The sequence below is a fragment of the Cydia splendana genome, chromosome 6, assembly GCF_910591565.1.
Source record: "Cydia splendana chromosome 6, ilCydSple1.2, whole genome shotgun sequence".
Classification (NCBI taxonomy): domain Eukaryota; kingdom Metazoa; phylum Arthropoda; class Insecta; order Lepidoptera; family Tortricidae; genus Cydia; species Cydia splendana.
This window is the reverse complement of record NC_085965.1, coordinates 14,661,705-14,683,875: the sequence shown is the minus strand read 5'-3', so window position 1 is coordinate 14,683,875 and position 22,171 is coordinate 14,661,705. Positions and strand designations below refer to the sequence as shown.

Sequence of the window (22,171 nt, the reverse complement as noted above, 5' to 3'; positions counted from 1 at the left end):
GGTGTTTTTGGTGGTATACGTTTTTTTACACTAGCACGCTAGTCGAAAATCTGGACAAAATTTTAATTTTTCCTAGTATACTAACCAAAAAGGCCGAATAGCTGCTATAAGGTCTTTTAACTTAGGATTTCAAGTGGGAATTATTCATTGTTACTAAGCAAAAAGGCAGCATGTGACATATACGGCGTTTTTACCTAGTTTCTACTTCGTAACTAAGTTAGAACGCCGCATAACGCATGTTTACCGCCTTCTTGACTAGTACGACCTACACATTTTTAAGCTTAATACTAATCTAAAGTGTTTTTTATAAAATTAAAAAAAACTGAGCTGTTTAGAAACATACTATAAATACCTAAAATAAGTACATATATATACCTACCACATACAAAAAGAAAAAATGGAAAAAGTTTTTCCGTTTCGTAGAAATTCAAGAAAGATGTTTGGGTTGGTTTTTTGCGATTATCTCGAAACTAGCTTTTGTCGAAAAACTGCCTTTTAAACTAGGACGGCAGCGTAGTGCGCGCGCGGGACTGCTGCGACTCGAGCCGCATAGACTAGCTAAGTCCAAAAAACTCACCCACGTCATGGGCCGTAAGGTGTACAAGCATCTACCGCGGGAAATTATAACAGCACAAAGTGCTTCACTTTTTAAATCTAAAACTTAAAAAATGGCTTCTCGAGCAGACGTTTTACGACCACAAGGAGCTATTTAATTAATTAATAATGTAAGTTAAACCTATGGTTTAAAATTTTATTTTGGGATGAAATCTCATTTTATGTAGTTACACACTATAATCTAGTATTGACATGTAATTTTTATTAATATATAATATAATCGTTAATAATGTGCTAAAATAAAAAGAAGTGTGGTAACTCCCTTTGGTAAATACACTTTACACGGGCAATATTAGGCAATATTACAAAGCTTAACTGGAAGAAATTGTCAACACATCTGTTGAAATTGAGTTAATTCATACCTAACTATAAAGTCTGCCACAATATTTCATTCCTTTCTCATACGATTTTATTACTCGAAATTCAGTCAGACTGAAATATTTTTATTAAATCCTCGACTGAAACAGACGTGAATTGAGATTTAAATACTATGGGATGTTCCAACGATACAAAATAACTCTTGAAAGTACATAACATGAATAATGCTTGTTTACGAAATATTTTTGTTAATTTTACTTTTTTAAGCAAACATTTTGGTATAAAATTACAGCAACCATATCTGAGCACAAGCATTTGTAATATACATTTACGCTCAGTAAAAATATGCACATTTATATTTTATTTACTTCTGCTTATAAATAAAAATCCATTTGTGTTTGAAGCCTACATACATTCAATTTGTAAAATCAATTGAGTTTTTCGCCTACATACTATTCAATTTGTAAAATCAATTGAGTTTTTCGTTAAACTGTACGTTATTGTTCTATTTTTTAAATTTCTTTTACCGATATTTTCTTTTCAGAAAATACTTAGACACAGTCTCAGCTTAAGACCCGGTCATACAAAGGGTACCGACCTGTATTAGTTAGAAAAGTCGTGCCGGTTTGGTGGATTTGTTTTATTTTTGCCGTTCTTCTATGCTTAAGATTTTCCAATCTTCACATAACATAATAAGGTCAATACAGATAAATCTGTCTGACCTTCACATTGGGACCTGTTTACGCATTATTTAGGGGTTAGTGCGAGTTCATACATTATGCTACTTGGTACTTATTAGTGGCAAATTTAAGAAACTCGCACAAAGCACTAATGAATGTATAAACAGGCTCTCGTATGAAAGCTAGTTACTCATACCCCGCAGCCACACTTAACGGACTTAACCATATTAACCTTATATAAGAATTTCCAGTTTTATTAACGGAGTACCAACTAAAATTTATAATATGAATCATAATCACCTTCCAACGGTGTCTCAAGAGTTCCCTATAATAAACTATGGGCCTCAATATTGATAATAATATGTCTGCTCGAAATAACGTTTTATTCACTTAATGGTGTTTTAGTTGAAAGCACTCAATGTATGTTTGGAAAGATATTAAAAAAAAAAAGTACTGGAAAAATATTTGAGACTTCAATTCCTGTTTATATTTGTTAAATATTATAACTATTTATAACAGATGTGACGAATCACTAAACAGAAAAATTTGCATAGCACCCAAGCGCTCGACGAAAATAGAATCCCGACATAAAATGACGGGATATCGCTCTAACTATGTTAAACTTATAAAAGGTTTTCAATAGAAGGCTGGTTTCCCATTTATGCAGATCATTACATGAGTTTGCATTTTGGAGAATAACAAGTAGGGGAAAGGGACGGAACGTTTTATCAGGATATTTCCATTCAATAAATCCAAGATCTGAGAGCTGTTTGCAAAGTTTATGGCTTACACGTAACTTTAGAAGTTTTATGATGTAAACGACCACCAGACATCTCGATCGCTTATAATAAAGGGTTTTGAGTGAAGTTGACAAGATTTATTTTTATGGGTAGAAAGATAATAGATTTATCACTATCACGATCTATCACGGCTCATGAGATACAGCCTGGTGACAGACAGACAGACACACAGACGGACAGTGGAGTCTTAGTAATAGGGTCCCGTTTTTACCGTGTGGGTACGGAACCGTAAAAATACGCAAGTAAGAATAAGTCATCATCATCTCAGCCATAAGACGTCCACTGCTGAACATAGGCCTCCCCCTTGGACCTCCATACGTGCCGGTTGGAAGCGACCCGCATCCAGCGTCTTCCGGCGACCTTAACAAGATCGTCTGTCCATCTTGTGGGTGGACGTCCTACGCTGCGCTTGCTAGTCCGTGGTCTCCACTCGAGCACTTTTCGACCCCATCGGCCATCTTCTCTGCGTGCAATGTGGCCTGCCCATTGCCACTTCAGCTTGCTAATCCGGTGGGCTATGTCGGTGACTTTAGTTCGTCTACGGATCTCCTCATTTCTGATTCGATCACGTAGAGAAACTCCGAGCATAGCCCTCTCCATAGCTCGTTGAGCGACTTTGAGTTTTGAGATGAGGCCGATAGTGAAAGACCACGTTTCGGAGCCGTAAGTCATCACTGGTAACACACACTGATTAAAGACTTTCGTCTTGAGGCACTGAGGTATGTCGGACGAAAAGACATTACGTAGTTTCCCGAACGCTGCCCAACCGAGTTGGATTCGGCGGTTGACCTCTTTCTCGAAGTTGGACCTACCTAATTGGACTACTTGTCCTAGGTAGATGTACGAGTCAACAACTTCGAGTACCGAGTTCCCAACAGAGACTGGGATGGGCACAACATTGGCATTTGACATAAGTTTCGTCTTGTCCATGTTCATTTTCAAGCCCACCCGTTGTGAAACTCGGTTGAGGTCATCGAGCATCATGCTGAGTTCCTCCATCGACTTTGCCATGACTACGATATCGTCGGCAAACCGAAGGTGAGTGATGTATTCGCCGTTGATGTTGATGCCAAGTCCTTCCCATTCCAGGAGCTTGAAGGCGTCTTCCATTACGGCAGTAAACAGTTTCGGAGAGATAACGTCTCCCTGCCTTACGCCTCTTCGCAATGGAATCGCCCTCGTGCTCTGCTCCTGTACTCGGACCGACATGGTGGCGTTACTATACAAACACTTCAATACTTCGATGTACCGATAGTCAATATGGCATCGCTGAAGAGACTCAAGCACCGCCCATGTTTCCACCGAATCGAAGGCTTTCTCATAGTCTACAAACGCTAAGCATAATGGCAAGTTATACTCTTCGGTCTTCTGTATAACTTGCCGCAGCGTATGGATGTGGTCTATGGTACTATAGCCTTTTCGGAAACCGGCTTGTTCGGGAGGCTGGAAGTCATCAAGTCTGTGTTCGAGACGGTTCGTGATGACCCTTGAAAACAGCTTATAGACATGGCTCAGAAGCGTGATGGGTCTGTAGTTCTTCAATAGGTTGTTATCACCTTTTTTGAAGAACAGCACGACCTCGCCTCTATTCCATGTTACAGGCGTTATGCCCTCGGACAAGACGGAATTAAAGAGCTTCTGGAGGACTTTAAGTACCGGTGTTCCACCCGCTCTCAGAAGCTCTGAAGTGATTCCGTCTTTGCCCGGCGCCTTGTTGTTCTTAAGCTGCTTCAGGGCCATCCTAATCTCGTACAGACTGATGTCCGGGATATCTTCGGTATAACGTCGGGACAGCTTGGCTCTTGGATCTCCTACCAAGCTGTCAACGGGCTTTGCGATCGAAGTGTATAACTGTCCATAGAGACCTCTCGATCTCACCTAAAACATCCGCTTTGCTCGACGCTATGCTGCCATCTTCCCGTTTCAGCTTTGTCAGCTGGCTTTGCCCAATAGACTTGTCCTTTGCGAACACTTTGGAGCCTTGGTTTCGCTCAATAGTCTTTTTAATACGGTTAGTATTAAAAAGACGCAGATCATGTCGCAAGGACTTAGATATACGTCTATTGAGCTGCCTATATGACTCCGCGTCATCGGGAGACTGCAACTGTAGCGAGCGTCGTTCAGCCATGAGGTTTAAGGTTTGCTCGGTCAATTTCTGAGGTATATCTTTACGGCGGAGTCTAAAAAACTTAGACCCTACTGTGTGGACAGTTTCCACTAGCCCGTCGTTGATTTCGTCCACTGAAGCCAAGTTCTCTAGGCAAGCAAAGCGGTTAGAGAGCTCGAGTTGAAAGCTTTCGGGGTTTTGAACATGGGCTCGAGTAGGTCGGAGCGTAGACTTCATCAGGCTGGACCTTTCAAGTTTAATATTGATATTCAGTGTGCCTCTTACGATTCGGTGATCACTACCGGTCTTTACCCTGTTGATCACAGAGACATCACTGAATATCCGTTTCTTGTCGGTCATGATGAAGTCTATCTCGTTTCTCGTGGAACCGTCAGGACTCATCCAGGTCCATTTCCTGTGAGGCGGCTTCTGGAAGAAAGAGTTCATCATGAAGAGTTCCTCTCTCTCCAGAAAGTCGGCCAGCCTCTGACCCCTAGGGTTCCGTTGCCCATACCCAAATTGCCCCACTCTTAACTCATCCCCGCTTCTCTTGCCCAACTTTGCGTTGAAGTCCCCCATAACAACAGTAAAGTAGGTTTTAGAAGTATGTATGGCCCTACTTACGTCCTCATACATAGCTTCTACTTCATCATCGGAGTGTGACGAGGTCGGTGCGTATACCTGAATGACCTTCAGCGAATATCTTTTGGATATTCTGAGTATTAGGTATACCACCCTGCTCGACACACTGTCGAAGAATAAGTACCGGCAATGATTGTCCAGCATGTTATTACTTCGTGGATTACCAGAGTAATAGTTTTACTTTAATTACAAATGCAAAAATAATACCGTCCTTGAGAAGGCACTCAGGTCACTCATCTACCCTTGAACTCCTTTTATGTTTAACAAGCACCAACCTAAAGAAAACAAAATAATAAAAGATCGAGGAAATACGACGCTTTTGTCAGAATTACGACAAAACTCTCAATGAGATGAAAATAAGGAAAAGGAAGGATGATAAATTAGTTTTCAACTATCAGTCAAAGTAATGGTTTCCAATTCCGGTCTGATTATTTTATGAATAAGTCGATAACGATGTGATGTTACACATTAACATTAATTCATGATCAAAGTTTACTTATTGTCCTGTTTATCCTTGTTTATCTTAGCAACAAAGATTTAAGATTAGATTAGATTAAGATTAAAGATTAGATTTAGATTTAAGCTACTTAATAATTTCGTTTAGTACTACCACTGTATATATATTGTATGTAAATAAATGATTTAAAAGCAAGAACTAGAGGTGCCCAAAGTCTGCTCTGCTATCTACTCCTAAGCATTGCCGTTAACATAGGTACGTATGTATTTCGTATTATTTTTATATTGTTATACTTACTCACATTGTAAAACCCTAACCTAAGAAGACCCAAGATAAATAAAGAACACTATAAAAAGAGGACGATGAAGACCACGTACCTCATGGACGAAAACTATTGAGAAGGATATGGAAAGCTTTAACTTGCGTAAGGATGACGCTCAGAATAGAACAGGTCGCGTAGCCAACCTGCCAATCGCTAACGCTCCGTAGCGATCGAACCGCAACTGTCACTGTCGCGCTTATTAGGAAGAGTGATAGAGAGACACAAAGCGTTTCGTTGTCGAAGCGATGGCGATTGTCACCTTGGCTAGTCCGGCTGCCTGGATACTCAAAATAAGGAAAGCCGATCACGTATAACGGAAAAAGGCGAGGAGGAAGAAGAAGACTACTCACCGCAAGTATAAACGACCTTGAGGTAGGTCCTGCTGCCCATTCGGCATGGCTTCCCAAACATGTTGCTGTCGGCCGACAGCACGCACCTTCTCTTCCCGTGGCATTCTCGCATCGCCGTCTCCGTCGCGTAAGGCTCCAGGCAAGCTGTTGAAAAGTAGAAGGCAATTAACTTCTATTGGCTTTACCAGTGACATATTAAGACAAGCGCCATCGTGCGCCAAAGAGAGAGAGCGCCTTTTAGGCTCGCATTGAAATTTTATAACTTATCCCTTAGAACTTAGAAGACCATTGCGCAAAGAAATTCAGGGCCCGATTCGGATTTTGAAATAGACATCTATTAGACATCTTTTAGACGTCACCAAGATACGATAACGATATGTTTAAGATCTAACCTGTCAAATTTGACATTTGCGTGATTCTGGAGATACTGTTGAACGATTTCCACAGGATATGACTTAGAGATCCAATTCACATCTAATAGATATCTTACTCTATCTAACGTAAAAGTGACATTGGTTGCCCGAATTGCGCTGCAAAAGAGAACTAGTTGATATCTAAACTATAGCGTATCTAGAATGGATCTAGTACGTGTCGTCTCTTGTGAATATCTTGAAGTTCGAATACGGCAGTCAGTAATTTTACCTGGCACAATTACGAAAAGTCAGGAAAATTTATTATTGCGGAATTTAGTTATATAATTTATTATGGTAAAGAGAAGCTAACATTTCTTGAACAGTCTGTTGTTTCTTACCTTTGTTAACACCCTTGTATAATTTGCATTTTGTTGCATTTAGTTCCTGGAAGTGAATGAAGTGAACATAATGGTTAAATTTATTTTTTCTACTCGTCGACTGTAATTCTTGAATTAAGATTTCGTATACCAAACTGCAATTGGGTATTTTTAATGTATGGGCTCCATGGGCTCCCAACTCAACTATAATATTCATTTCGATATGGTTTAGTCAACTATAATGAAATTGACCAATTACAGCTCGCCGCGATCAAGAGGACGAAACAAAACCATAGCTCAAATTAATTATTTATTTTAGGTTGTATAGTAGAAACAATTTCTTCATATGTCAGAAACGCGCATGTGACACCCTTATTTATAGCAACATCCATAGACTACGAAAACCACTTAGCGTTGCTTGTTAGTCTCTATAGGCTACAGTGGCTAAAATCCAGCAAGTACCAGGGCCTCATGAGTTACGAGAAGGTGTCGTTGACCAACCCGCCGTGTATAAGTATGAAGGTATCGCGGCTGCTCGCGTATCTTAGCAGTATACTTTTGCTTTGGTTTGTTTGTATGATTCTACTAGTTTAAAGTATTATTTTTGTTGACTCGTAGAAAAAGTATTGTATACAATAGCGATATAATCAAGCTTTTCAATCTCGTACCTCACTTAGGCTAAAAAGACTTAAAAAGAACAGCCGGCACAGACTGGATGGCGACAGCACAAGACAGGGACAAATGGGCAGCAATGGAGGAGGCCTTTACCCACTAGGGATTCAGTAGTAACAACACATATTATAAGTCATAGTTTTATTTTAATTTTTTTATGTAAACACGTTACAATGAATAAAGGGCTTTTTTATTTTTTATTTTTATTTTATTTTTTACCTCACTTAGGCAACTCAGCAAGCTTCGTTGCCTAAACACGGTACTCGACTGAAAAGCTCTCTATTATATCACGATTGTATAAAATACTAAGTTAATAAACTGTTATAGTGTTATTTAAATGATATTTAATATGTTGTCAAGAACTCAGAAAATACAAGTAAAAGGCATTTTATTACTTATATTGAATACATAGCCAAGTTTTTGGTAAAAATAGGTTTACATGACTTATTTAATATTTTTATATTTTTGGGATTACAAGAGTTGTTTCCATTTAAGATATTATATTTCACGATGCATTGCCGAATATTATGCTCGTATCGATATGTTTCTGAATATTAAATAATGTTTGCAATTAAGATGTTTGTTTGATTGCTTAAACGTCAAATTGTGATAAATGTTTACAGTTATTAAAATATAAGGTGCAGCGGGACCATTTCGACTGCGGGGTAATTTCAACAAATCGAAATATTGTCCATGTTTTACATTATTAACTAGAGTGCCAGATAGCGAAAAAGATGTGTTGTGTGTGACTCTAGTTAATAATGTAAAACATGGAAGATATACAGGGTGTCCCTAGCCATTGGACAAAGCCGAAATGTACATATGCATTAGGGTATTTAGAACCAGTATACAAAGTATCATAACAATCGGTGTAGCGGTTACGAAGAAATTAACAAATTACGATTTTTGTACTTTGGAGCAACCTGTATGTGTTAGTAGCTCCTGAGGTAATAAATAGTAAGAAACCTTCTTTGACCGTTTTGATTATCTTTTTTATTTATGACATTAAAAGATTCTGACTTTAGACAAATGTCATCATTGCCGCACATTTTCAAACAAATTGTCAAAAGCCCTGCCAATGATTAATACAGTATGTTTCTTTTTGTTGTCGATTATTGGAAATAACTTTTGTTTGATAATTATTTTTTTTATCTTTTATTTATTTATTTTATTTTTAAACTTTATTGCACATACAAAAAGTACAACAGGCGGACTTAATGCCGTTATAGGCTTTCTCTATCTTTTGTTCTAATTAAAAACATATTACCGTTAGAGCATTTCTGAGAAGTAACCCTACGTGGGATTTCAGGGTTTGTCCAATGGCTAAGGTCACCCTGTATATCGATTAGTTGAAATTAACCCGCAGTCGAAATGGTCCCCCTGTACCTTAGATGATAATCTCTAATTGTGACGTCCCACGGTCAAAGGTACCTTATGGCGGGTATGGAGTTATGCATACCTTAGTAATCTACAATAAATAAGCTATCGATAACACAAAAGATCAACCTTCTAGGTTGCGTAGTTACAGAGATATGATTTTATGAAAATAATGTTGTGAAATTAGCAACTTTACGATAGAGAAGTTTTAAGTTTAGCCGCCTAAAAAACTATGTTCCTGAAGTAAGTTACATAGTTGACTACAAATAATAATACCTTATATATGTGAGATTAAAAAAATATTGCGACTTGTTCTGTAATGCAAATAGAAACTTTTGATATCGACTGATTTATGTGTATACTAGCCAATCTCTTGAAAATAAAGTTTTATTTCATTTTCACGATTGATTGCAATGAGCTCTCAAGATTTAAATTCTATCTATTAGAAAACGACACTGACAGACAGTTTAAGCAAAAAACAATACCGATTTAGAGGTGAAAATGTATTTTCTGACTTTTTCATACAAAATCACAAAATTGAATATTTTTACTTTTAATGTGACACACAATCAATTTTTCAGAGCACATATGAAAGAAATTCTGTCATTCAAATGAAATAAATCCTAAAACCCCAACTAAATACTATATTTAACCCCTTATGCCACTTTAAACTTACATAACAATAACAGTATTTGCTCCATACATTTACGAAAAGGTACCTTATGGAAATAAATCTAATAATACATCACTACAAAATATCAATCATATTACAGTTTATCTTTTATGAATAGAAAATATTAATTTACATTAAACTGCCCCAAATTTAATTAGTTCTTCGTCATAATAATCTTAAAAAAGACCAATAATTTGTATGTAATGAAAAGGTACCTTGTGATTAAGTTACATGATGAGGCATGATGATGATGGAACAGTTAGGATAAACTAATAATATTTTGGGGTTAAGATGGTATAAATCGTCTATTTCTTATCAATAATATATTTCGGTTGCTATTGAAGATAAGCGGCATTGAGGTTCAATGACCTCAGATATTCCATAAGGTAATGCGTCGGGTATTGGCATTTTTCAGCAAACCAATGGCTGATTTACTGCATGCGACCAAACCAAATGAAGATTATTCTAGTTAAGAAAGACTTGACGAGAGTAACTTTGGTATAATAGCAGGCTACTTGGATTTGTGATGTCGGTCTATGTACGGTTATAATATTTGCGAGGCGCCCCAACCAGAACTGAAATTATCAAATTAGTTTTGCAGAATGCTAATACAGTTCTCTACCAAACTTCTTTTCCCGTATTGACTAGTTTTTTTGGGAATTTTCAATCTTTTTTCCATAAGGTACCTTTTCTACTAAACTCTGAGACGACATTACTAGGCTTATAACTAACTTATAACAAAAATAAAAACAGGTAAACAAACGTTACGCATTAAGGTTTCAGATCACACAATAAAAAAAAATTGAGCATTTTTTCACCTCTTTACAAAACATTTCATATCTCCGAAACTAGAAACCCTCATAAGGTACCTTTTCCCGTGGAACGTCACAATTTATGTTGACAGTTAATTATTTGTTTTGATTACTGATATTATGAATAAAGATAGTTGTTAAATAGAGGGTATATTCAATCACGTTGGCAGTTGACAGTAATGAAAAATGTTGATGGCACGATTAAAATAAAACCGGGTTTCCCCCGAATAGGGTAGCAGGTAGGTAGGACTTCCGGTTCGAGCGCCATCTTGATAGTCACTCCTCGTAATTAATTCCATTGATTTTTGCTCATTAATATTGTTTAAAGTGTAATAATCGATAGCTTATTATACAGTAAATATTTGGCCTTGCCAAGATAAGGGCTAAAATTTTTTTGAATAGTGTAGAAAGAATTCTTATTTTATACCAAAATATATACACGATTCTGGTTTTCGTCATTATTTTTCCAATAACATGATTTTCGTAAGCCGACTTATTCATAAGATGTATGGCTTATAAAATAAATAAGATTAAAAAAAAATGATTTTCGGTTCGCAAATCACGCAAAAGAAGATAATTTGAATGTGCTGAGTTTCCAAACATCTGATTTGTTGCCAACTTTAACAATTGGTCGTGACAGCTTCGAATATCCAATAGAATAAATAAAACGCCCACACATATATGTGTCTTTTTCATGATTTAGGAGACAAACGAGCAGACGAACTGCCTGGTGGTAAGCGATTGCCGTCGCCGATGGACTTCCGCAGCATAGAGGGGTAGTAAATGCGTTGTCGGTGTTAAAATAAAAGTGCTCTGTTCTTGAATGTTTCAAGGTCGTATCGGTCCGGAAATACCGCAGGCGAGGCGACGGTTCATTTCACAGTATAGCTGTGCGAGGGAGGAAGTTTCTGAATAGAGTATTTAAGACCAAGTTCGGCCTGGCCAGCGACATAAGGGCTCACGCTAGACAACGGCCATAATGTTTATTTGGGGTCGCCGTCATCGAAAACGATAAGGAGGACTATATATATATAACACTTTAAACTCTCGCGTTTTGTACACATATTTAATTACACAAACGGGTCTACCGCGATATAATTTCATTGTTTTTACCTTTAATTCCGACGTTTCAGCTGAGTTGCACCAGCTGTGGTCACGGAATTAAAGGTAAAAACAATGAAATTATATCGCGGTAGACCCGTTTGTGTAATTAAGTGGTGAAGATAGAAGAATAGTAAAGTGGTCTTGACATAATACTCTTTATAAATCTACTATGGTTAGGATTCTATGATAAGGATGCAAGGGTGTTGAACAAAAGTGAGAATACAACAGACTGTTCATCAAATGTCAGTTTCACTATTAAAACACGTTAGATATTCGCAACAGACTGACTTTATTCAACGAGTAACGGTACTTATAAGTTTCACACACATTGTGGATAGATGGCGCTAGTAGTAAGGAACATACATTTAATTACAATTTTTGATACTATGCCAATACCCCCACTTATCAAAATAAGCTAAACATCCTCAATAACTCACAAGGATAAACATTCTTAAGAAATTAAGAAACCAAAAAAACCACCACCACTACAAAATAAACAACCCCATACATAGGTATATAGGTAAACCTACAAAGAAACAATACCAAGCATTTTCATAAACTTGTAGTGTTTAAGAGAACACAAACCCTTGGTCAATAAATCAGCTGGCATTTCCTCAGTAGGAATGTACTTAATATTAACATAATTACTTTTAACAACATCTCTGATATAGTGATAGCGTACATCTATATGTTTAGATCTATTGTGACTTTGATGACTAGATGCTAACTTCAAAGCACTCTGGTTGTCACAATGCAAATTAATTGTATGAAACTTTCCTGTAATTTCATGTAATAAATTTCTTAAGTAAACGGCCTCTCTGGAAGCTTCAGAGAGAGCAGTGTATTCTGATTCTGTACTAGAAAGGCTAACAGTCTTCTGTTTCCTGCTTTGCCACGAAACAGCTGACCCCGACATAACAAAACAGAAACCAGTATAAGACTTTCTATCTATGGAATCACTTGCCCAATCACTGTCAACAAAACCTTGCAAATCACTATTATTATTACTATATCTCAAACAATAGGTTTTTGTTAACTGCAAGTACCTTAAAATGCGTTTTGCATAATTGTAATGTTCACTATTATAACAATTATTGAACTGACTTAGGTAGCTTACCGAATATGCTATGTCCGGCCTTGTCAAAACTGCCAAGTACATCAAACTTCCTATTAACTTTTGGTAAGGAACATTAGGTAAACTTCCTTCAGTTTTTTCTAAATTTAACTTGGGTTCAATGGGAGTAGTTTGCGTTTTACACTCTGACATCTGAAATTTAGACACTAACTGTTCAATATATTGCTGTTGATCCACAGTTATCACACTTTTATTTTTATCTAAATTTATTCTCATGCCAAGATACTGTCTTACAGGGCCTAGGTCCTTTAACTTGAACTCTGAACTTAATACATTTTTCAATTTTTCTGTTTCAGTGTCATTGTTTGAGAAAATTAGAAAATCATCTACATAGAGCCCGACAATTATCTTTACTTTCCCATTAGTTTTTGCAAACAAACATGGTTCATATTGACTGTTTTTAAAGCCTAATTTACAAAGACATTCTTTGACTCTCTCATACCATGCTAGAGAAGACTGCTTCAGCCCGTAAATAGCCCGCTTTAGTTTCAACACATTTCCCCCACTTTTGTTTGCAAAACCTTCAGGAATTGACATATATATGTTTTCCTTCAGAAAACCATTTAAGAAAGCGGTTGTAACATCTAAATGCGTTATACTCATTCCTAACTTTACACTAAGAGCAAATAATAGTCTCAGAGTTGAATGACGCACTACAGGAGAAAAAGTGTCCGTATAGTCAACACCAGGCTTCTGCGTAAAGCCTTTGGCCACGAGCCGCGCACGATAACGCACATTATTGTCCACATCACTTTTTTTATTGAACACCCACCGACACTTCACTACAGACACGTTACCAGGGTTCTCGACGAGCTCCCACGCATCATTGTCCTCGAACGACTGTAACTCTTCAGCTATGGCACGTCTCCACTGCTCCTTCTCAGGCCCTTCGAGAGCCTCTGAGTATGAGATTTCCTCTGATGATGGAACAGTACTGGGAACGCACATGTTGCTAAAGCCATACCTGTCAGGCTGTTTTCTCAGACGCTTACTTCTCAGCTCAGGTGTTGATGTATTCTGGACTGGTTGTTCTGGCTCCTCATTTGACAGAGGTTCGGTTAATGTCTCATTACCATCAGCGTATACTGAAGAATCTGAAGAGAGTACAGAATGATCCGCATCTGGATCATCAGGATGCGAATCCCCCACTGAAACACTGCTCTTCTCCTCCACACTGTTTGTCAGTGCCTCTTCATTAGGTATCCAAATAGCCAAATCTTCACAGGTGTCGCTACTATCCATTTCACCTTCCATCACAATGACATCTCTGCTGGTAACAATGGTCTTCTTTGAAGGATTATACAATCTGTATCCTTTCACATTCTCTCCATACCCAACCAAGATATGCTGTGCAGCTTTCTTATCCCACTTCAAGCGTTTCTCCTTCGGGATATGTACCATTGCTTTACTACCAAACAATCTAATGTGACTTAAATCAGGTTTTGAACCATACCATAGTTCAAACGGAGTTTTCTCTAAACCTGATACAATGGACCTGTTTTTCAGATAAACTGCGGTGCTGGCCGCCTCTGCCCAAAATGTCTTGTCCAACTTTGCATCATAAAGAAGACACCTAGCTTTCTCGACCACGGAGCGGTTGGCTCGTTCTGGGATTGAGTTTTGTTCTGGAGTGTAAGCATTTGTAGTTTGATGTATAATGCCAGCAGCAGCAAGGTAGGTTTTAAACTCACGGTTGCAATATTCCAGACCTTGATCAGTATGAAATATCTTGATCTTCTTCCCTTGCTGATTCTCTACTAGTGCTTTAAATTCTTTAAATTTACTAAAAGCCTCGTTCTTTTGTTTAAGAAAGTAAATGAAGGTCATTCTGCTGTAATCATCAATGAACAGCATGAAGTATCTGTTACCATTTAAAGAATTAACCTCCATGGGTCCACACAGGTCACTGTGTATTCTGTGACATGTCTCTGTGCTCCTGGTACCAACATGAGTAAAAGGTAACCTCGTTTGTTTCCCTTCACAACAGGTTTCACATTGCGCCTTAGTTATGTCCAAAGATCCTTCATATGACACACCATCAACAATGCCATTTCTCATTTTGTTTAAATCTTGGCTATTAATGTGAGCCAGACGTTTATGCCAAAGCTGTCCTGTAACTACTGGAGCTGCCAACAAACAACTTTGTTTCTGTAGCCGCAGCTTGTATACACCATTAATTAGATCGGCTATGGCAACCAAAGCATTGTTTTTGTCACAAATATAACAATGTTTTTTATCAAAAGTGACACTGTTGCCATTCTTGGTGAGCTCGCTTACCGATAACAAGTTTGTTGTCAAACTAGGCACGCATAACGCATCCTTCACGGTTATTTGACATTCCAAATCCGAAACAATTTCCACGTCTCCGGAACAAACTACTGGCACTCTTTCATCATTTGCCACAATGATTTCTGGTAAACACGGCGTAAAGTTTGCATTTTTCACCCAATCTTTGTTCACCACAAAATGCCCGCTCGCACCTGAGTCCACGTAAAAATCTTCCTTACTGAACTTCCTAGTGAGGAAAACAACACTAAATACGCATTTACTAGCGTTTTTCTTCGACATCGGGCATTGATTTCGATAATGTCCGCCGGATTTGCATCTAAAGCAAATAACCTCTTTAACCTCTTTTGTTGTTGTATCTGTCACTGTCTTCTTGTTTGACATTGACTGCCCGCCATTATTTTTCGGCTTAGTGTTGCTAGAGTGATATTTATTTCTTGCTACAAATGCCGCACTGCTGCCAACTTCAGAATCTTTCGTTACTTCCATGTCAAGTAACTTTGACTTAATGACATCTGCAGTTATCGAAATACCCGAATGTTCAATTGCCATAATCATGGGTGAATAACGGTCAGACAAACCTGCTAACAACAATGATCCTACCCATTCATCGGTTATTGTAAATCCTGTGCCGTTTAACCTTTGAGCTGTTTCGACCATTTGTGTGACATAGTTAGACATCGAGTCACAGTTTTCAAGTCTTATATTAATCAAATGTCGAAGCAAGGTTATCTTTCTTGAGAAACCAGAGTCGTCAAACATGGTCTTCAACTTAGTCCATAATTCCGCTGAGCTCTGTGTGTTCTTGATATGCACGTACAATGCTGGATCAATAGTTAATATTAACTTTGCCTTCGTTTTTGCATCTTCTGTTGGCTTATTTTCAAATCCCTCCGGGGGGTTGATGTACTTGTCAGTTCCATCGAGCACCAACAAGCTTTGGGCCGCAAAACTCCACTCGTCGTAATTCTCCCTGCCTTTCAACTTAGGCACACTGGCAATATAGTTCGTAGTCATGTTTCCACGAATAAACGTTCACTTTTATCTATTTTACACTAAAATAACTGATAAAAACTGGAAACGCCCATAACCTATTAAAACACGTTAGATATTCGCAACAGACTGACTTTATTCAACGAGTAACGGTACTTATAAGTTTCACACACATTGTGGATAGATGGCGCTAGTAGTAAGGAACATACATTTAATTACAATTTTTGATACTATGCCAATATTCACTTTACAGCAATAAATCATACAACTAAAATCCATAATAATAAGAATTTCAATTTCCAAGAGCCATTAAAGTAAGCCAAGTGTAAATAATACCGTATTGTTGATGAATTTAATTAGTTTTGGTATTTGCCCTAAATGAAATGGAATACCTCTCAAGTTTAGACACTTGGGAAGCTCGATAAGAGAACAGATTCTGAATATTTGCGACTGTAAATAGATTTATCTACACACATATCATAAACTCTCTATGATGCCTTCAAAATCCGTAAATAATGGCCCACATTACGATAAACTGTTTTGTTACAGCAAATTTCTTATCTGTGAAAATGTGGTAATAGCTTCATTACTATATCAAAATCGATTTGGTAATGAAATTCAAATTTCGAACATCTCTGAAAAAAAAGCAATTTGATTTGACCCCTATTCTAATATCAGTCGAGATGACGTTTTATTCGAAATTAAAAGTCAATTGCATACAATATTGACAAATCTCGCTTGTAAGTTGGTATCGGACGATATGGTAATCGACCCCGACTCTAGTTTGTCTCTGAATTAAAAAAAAACTACGGATGCGTGACATGCGTGAAAAAAGTTTTCATTTGCCGCCATTTGACGTACAGTTTATCTTTTAATTAGTTTGTAGTAAAAAATAATTTGTTTTGTTGTTTTTAAAGTAACTATAACAAAAGTTTCGTGTAAAATGTGCGATAAAGATATTTCGGAGACGCCATATCTCATATCCGCGAGTTCCGCCAGAGAGGAAAGTGCCCCAATGTCGGTTGTAATATGAGGTTAGTGAATATATCATAGAAAGTTTATAATATGTGTGTAGATAAAGCAGTGTATGTAACTGTACATAATGAGGCATTAAAACACTCGTGTGATACTATTATGAAACGAATGAAATGAGTTTCATAATAGTATCAACCCACACTCGTATTTTAATGCCTTTCATTATGTAGCAGTCACATAAACTACTATTACGGTACATATAGTGCTACTTTACCGCACGGTAATTGGTAATAGGGAATATTACGCGAAACTCTGCGTAGGAGGCGCCACTACCACTATCCGTCACAATCTGGGGGTCTACCGCACAACAAGAAAATCGAAATTTCGTTATTTAACCTCTCTATCACTCTTGCATATTCGAGCGATTAAGAGGCAGATAACTAAATGTCGATTTTCGCGTTTCCCGGTAGGCCCTTGTTAACAAACCGCCTTGATGCATCAATGTCATATTTTATTGTCTGTGAAAACTTGTCAAAAACAGTTTAAGGCACAGTATGTATAAGTTACTCTATGGTTTACTAGAGGAGCTAGTGCTGCACTCTGGCGGCAGAACATTGCAGTAATACTCCCTATTAGCAGTTTACGTGGCACTATGTCGAAAATTTAAAGTGCCAAATGTACCCACTATAAAACGTTACGAGTACGATACACGTGTAACTAAATAGGTAACTCGCAACTCGTGTCTCCCTTCGGTCGTGTTTTAATTTATTGCCACTCGTTACGAATTTTCTACTTTTCACACTTGTATCGTAATGTACTAGAAAATAGTTACTAATATTTTTATATAAATAGGTAGGTACTTACCTACTTTTGCGAATTCTATAAAAGAAGTTATCCCAACTAAGGATGAACACGAGTTTGATCTCGGCACTATATTTTTTATGCTGTACCGCCGCGAAGTCTTTTAACTTGACAATTTAATATAATGTTTATGCATTAAGTTGCATGTTTTAGAAAAATGGTAACGCTTTTAAAGTTCATAATACGATTAACAAAAAATACGAATACCTAGCAATATTGAGGCGTTCTATGGTAATTTCATCGATTCGACACTTTAGCTCGATAGCTCGAAAAATATTACAAACATAGGTCTAAAACGCACCGTTAAATTTATGGAATTATTTTTGCACCAAAGGTATAAGTAAACATAAAAATTGTTTCAAAAAATGCTTACTTAATGTTCTTTTTGAAAAAAAAAGCAATCATTAACAATATAACAATGATATCTGCGATCCCAGACACGCACGGCCGTCCGCCCAGTAAGTACCTATTCAACGAGCTGCTTTTGGAGAAGCACCTGGGTGCGTAGCCAACGTGCAATCATTAACACTCCATAGCGAACGAAACGCAACTGTCACGTCGCACTAGTGGGGAAGAGTGATAGAGAGAGATGACTACGATACGCTACGAAGCGTTAACGATTGGCACGTTGGCTACGCACCCTAAACTCACTGCACCATAATGTATTTATAAATGTGTTTTTTCATAACTATACCATTACTTAAAACCCGTTGATATGGTGGATATGAGAAAACCAAGAGCGTATAAGAAATTGAGAGGAAAAATAAAAATCAATCGAAACCAACCCCTTTCAAAATCAAACGTTCAGCAGGGGCCTTGGGGGGATAGCCTGGGGGCCGTCCCCCCAAAAAGGTGAGAGGAAGGAAGCACAATTCCTTTAAAGCAATATTATGAGGTAAAATTAAGCATCATTTTCGCATGGTTATATTATGGACGAGAAATTAATTTACAGTATATTTTTCAACTTATTGATGCTACCACATTACTACTGCAATCGGAAAGTTCACACCCTTTATCAAATTTACTTAAACTGACAGTAATATCGCTCATTCTCTCTTATGCATAGTACTGTAATGCTACGGTACGGTAGTGTCAATCCGAAAGTAACTTTTTAATGTCACCTAACTAAAATTACTGTAGGTACACATCAAATATTCTTTCCTGTCTTTTCGTCATTGTGCCAGGTTAAATGACATAATATCTTTCGCAAGGGTTTTCTAAGGAATAATTTATTTATTAAATTGCAAATAAAACTACGAGCGAAAATTCTCTGTATAATAAGTTCAAAAAAGCTATTAAAAATCCGATAAGAAAATAAAACAAGAAAAACACAGCGCCCGGAACCGGTATTTAAAAAAATAACGGAAATAGCCCAATATTTTGAATTATTTTACGCTTTTTACGTAAGATTGAATAATGTATTTGGGTAACATAACTTCCTATTACTTATTAGATTGCCCCGTTAAAAATGAAATAATAAAATAAAGAACGAAAAATAACGTAATAATACCGGAGAAAATATAGGTACCCCTGACTCAGAGAGAGGTGACCCCCCTTGCAAAGAGGGGGGGTTGTACCAACCTCATTTAAATAAAGTAAAATTGTGTTTTTTTGCACTCTGTCTTTTACCAAACAAATAAATGCGTGAGCATCGAACATTTCTGTACCTATATATAATAAGTCACAAAGTTTCGACACAAACCTTTTTATGGTTGGTTATAAACTTTTTGCTAGCAACATGGTGTTACAAGAATTGGAGCCTAAGTACTTACTTTCCTCCTTCATCCCTCTCGGCTGCGGACATTGTATGGAGTCATACTCGGTCCGCCCATACTGAGCAGAGTAAATAGCTACTCTTGAGTGCGGATTGCAACTGAGGTGCAACACGTCATTCTCGCAACCCACTTTACTGCGAAACTCATCTGCAAAAAACAAATTTTATTCAGCAAATGTAGAATTTTTGCGTTCCAATTTTTCCCCTTATGCGTTGACCGATATTATAATTTTAATATTGTTGTTTTAATGAAATGAAATGTTTTTTTTTTTTTATTTCAGGCAACTAGTGGCCCATAGATAATACCTTAATAACTAGCATGTATACATATAAAATAAATCTTAAAAAGAAACACATTATGGCTACGATGCATCAGGTAGGTAGGTAGGCAACCTCGTAGTAGGCCTGATTAGAACTTTAAGATACGTCAAAAATATGCTATAAAGTTACGACATGGATTGGATATGTCAGTGGCAAGTGACGTATCATGTGACATATCAAGTGACATATCAAACAAAAACGTCACTTTTCTCCGTCTGCATATACATTTGTTTGCAGGGGGTCACTTAACTCTGCAGCTTACTGTACATGAGTAGGTACCTACATATTAATATTGATATGCATAATTATTTGTGAATACTTTTTTAATAAAATAAGGAACTGAACAGAAAATGAAAGGCTTATTCGTATTAATGTACTTATGGTTTTAATTTACGTTTCGCAATAGTAAAGGTGCATCTGAATACGGTTTCTGAGCATTTATTTTAAAAATTGGTTTTATATTTTATTAATGTTAAGAAGAATACGCATTAAATACGAAGGTAATAATATATCTTCCTTCAGTACTTATTTTAATCATTATTACGTCTGTGAATAAAACAAAAATAAATTATGATAGTTACAGTGAACGGAAATATAGTTAACTTAATACGCGTAAAAATTAGACAGTAGGTAAATAAGCTAATTCACAAGTTTTGTTTTAATGACATATTATTTTTATTTTACAAGTATAGTACAGACAGTCCAGTCTCTACCGTTATTCCCTAAAGGATATTGTCTTTATATGTTAAACTAAAACTATTACAGTGTAGCTGATAATTTTGGAGTGTGGTATATCTACTCTCCGCTACTATTGATGTTCTATGATGCAAAAATGTGTCCTCCCCCCTACATAGAAATTTATTTGCAGTGGGAGTCAACTATCTCATCAGTAACTAGTACAGTCTGTACAGAGTTAGATAATGTTTTTTAGCAGGTTGGTTTTATCTGATTTATACACACAATACTTACAGGTTTTTTTGGTATAAATGTGGTTTCAACGAAAGCTGAAACCACATTTATACCAAACCACCACCACCATTTTTACCATTTGAGCTGGTTTGCTTAAATTTGCATTGAGATAAAGGTTACCCTTAGGCACATATAAACATCTACGATTCCATAAATACAAAATCCCAAGAAAAATACGGAATAATATTTAATTATGACTTACAAGGACGGCACTTGTAGGCGACTTCGACGAACCTCCTGGACCCCGGGCAAGGGTCCACTCCGAAGGCTTTCGGGCTGGTGTGGAATTTGCACTGTCGCTTCTTCTGACACGCTTCTACTACCGTCTGTAACAATGAATACTAAACACATCGGTTAGTTTGTCCGTTATTGCAGAGGTATCTACACGCACGAAGCGCTTTGCTTCTACTTTCCTTATGCGCGCTGCCAAGGAATGGAATTCCTTGCCGGCGTCTATATTTCCGTGTTCTTATAACCCGGCAACCTTCAAATCAAGAGTGAACAGGCACCTTCTGGGCGAGCTCGCTCCATCGTAGGCCACGTCTACGCCTCGGCTAGTCTGTGGCCATGAGTAAGCCCATTCATAATAAAAAAAAAAACCTAACGGGCATTTAGTTTAGTTAAATATATAATGGTGAACGAGCCAGGTACAAGTCTTGTCAATCAGTTCCTCTCGGGCAATAACTGGTAAAATATTTCAGAATGTTGAACCATGTAACAGAATCAAGGTTGGATACAGTTCCTTGGTGAAACAGCAGCGGTAACGAAAGTAGAAAAAGTTACCTACAATAGGTAAAGTCCTAGTTTTATTTATTTAAAGCTTTCATTCATTTTATTTACATATCATGATACCCGTATCGGGTGTGGCAATGCATTTATTTTGATAGATACCTAAAATTTAGACAAATCGAAAAACGTTGAAATGCGAACTCAAAAATAGCTATAAAAGTCGCGAACCTAGTTTAAATTATTCGGACAAAAATCAGGAATTTTAATATTTCGACATTCACGTGGTATAGAATTCCACTCAGAAGCTTGTTATATCTGCGCATATATTTGTATTGTATTTGTGTTTTTGGCTCGAGTGAGCATACAAAGTAAATGAATGTCGGTACCTATTGATCTAGAAATTCGACTTAAATATTATTGGAAATACTTACACAATACTCGTCTCCTTGAATATAAAGCTGACTTCGAC

At 37.2% G+C, this 22,171-nt stretch overlaps 1 protein-coding gene across 3 annotated transcripts in view; it reads right to left on the bottom strand.

The window, feature by feature from the left end:
* The window catches only part of LOC134791691 (protein eva-1-like), a 117,919-nt gene that overhangs the window by 57,025 nt on the left and 38,723 nt on the right, over positions 1-22,171 (bottom strand). For all 3 annotated transcript variants that reach the window (XM_063762794.1, XM_063762792.1, XM_063762795.1), the window contains 3 exons: positions 21,176-21,314; positions 19,682-19,831; positions 6,292-6,435 (listed from right to left, as the gene is read on the bottom strand). In XM_063762794.1, coding sequence (XP_063618864.1) covers positions 6,292-6,435; positions 19,682-19,831; positions 21,176-21,314 — 433 coding nt within the window. The remainder of the gene's footprint in view (positions 1-6,291; positions 6,436-19,681; positions 19,832-21,175; positions 21,315-22,171) is intronic.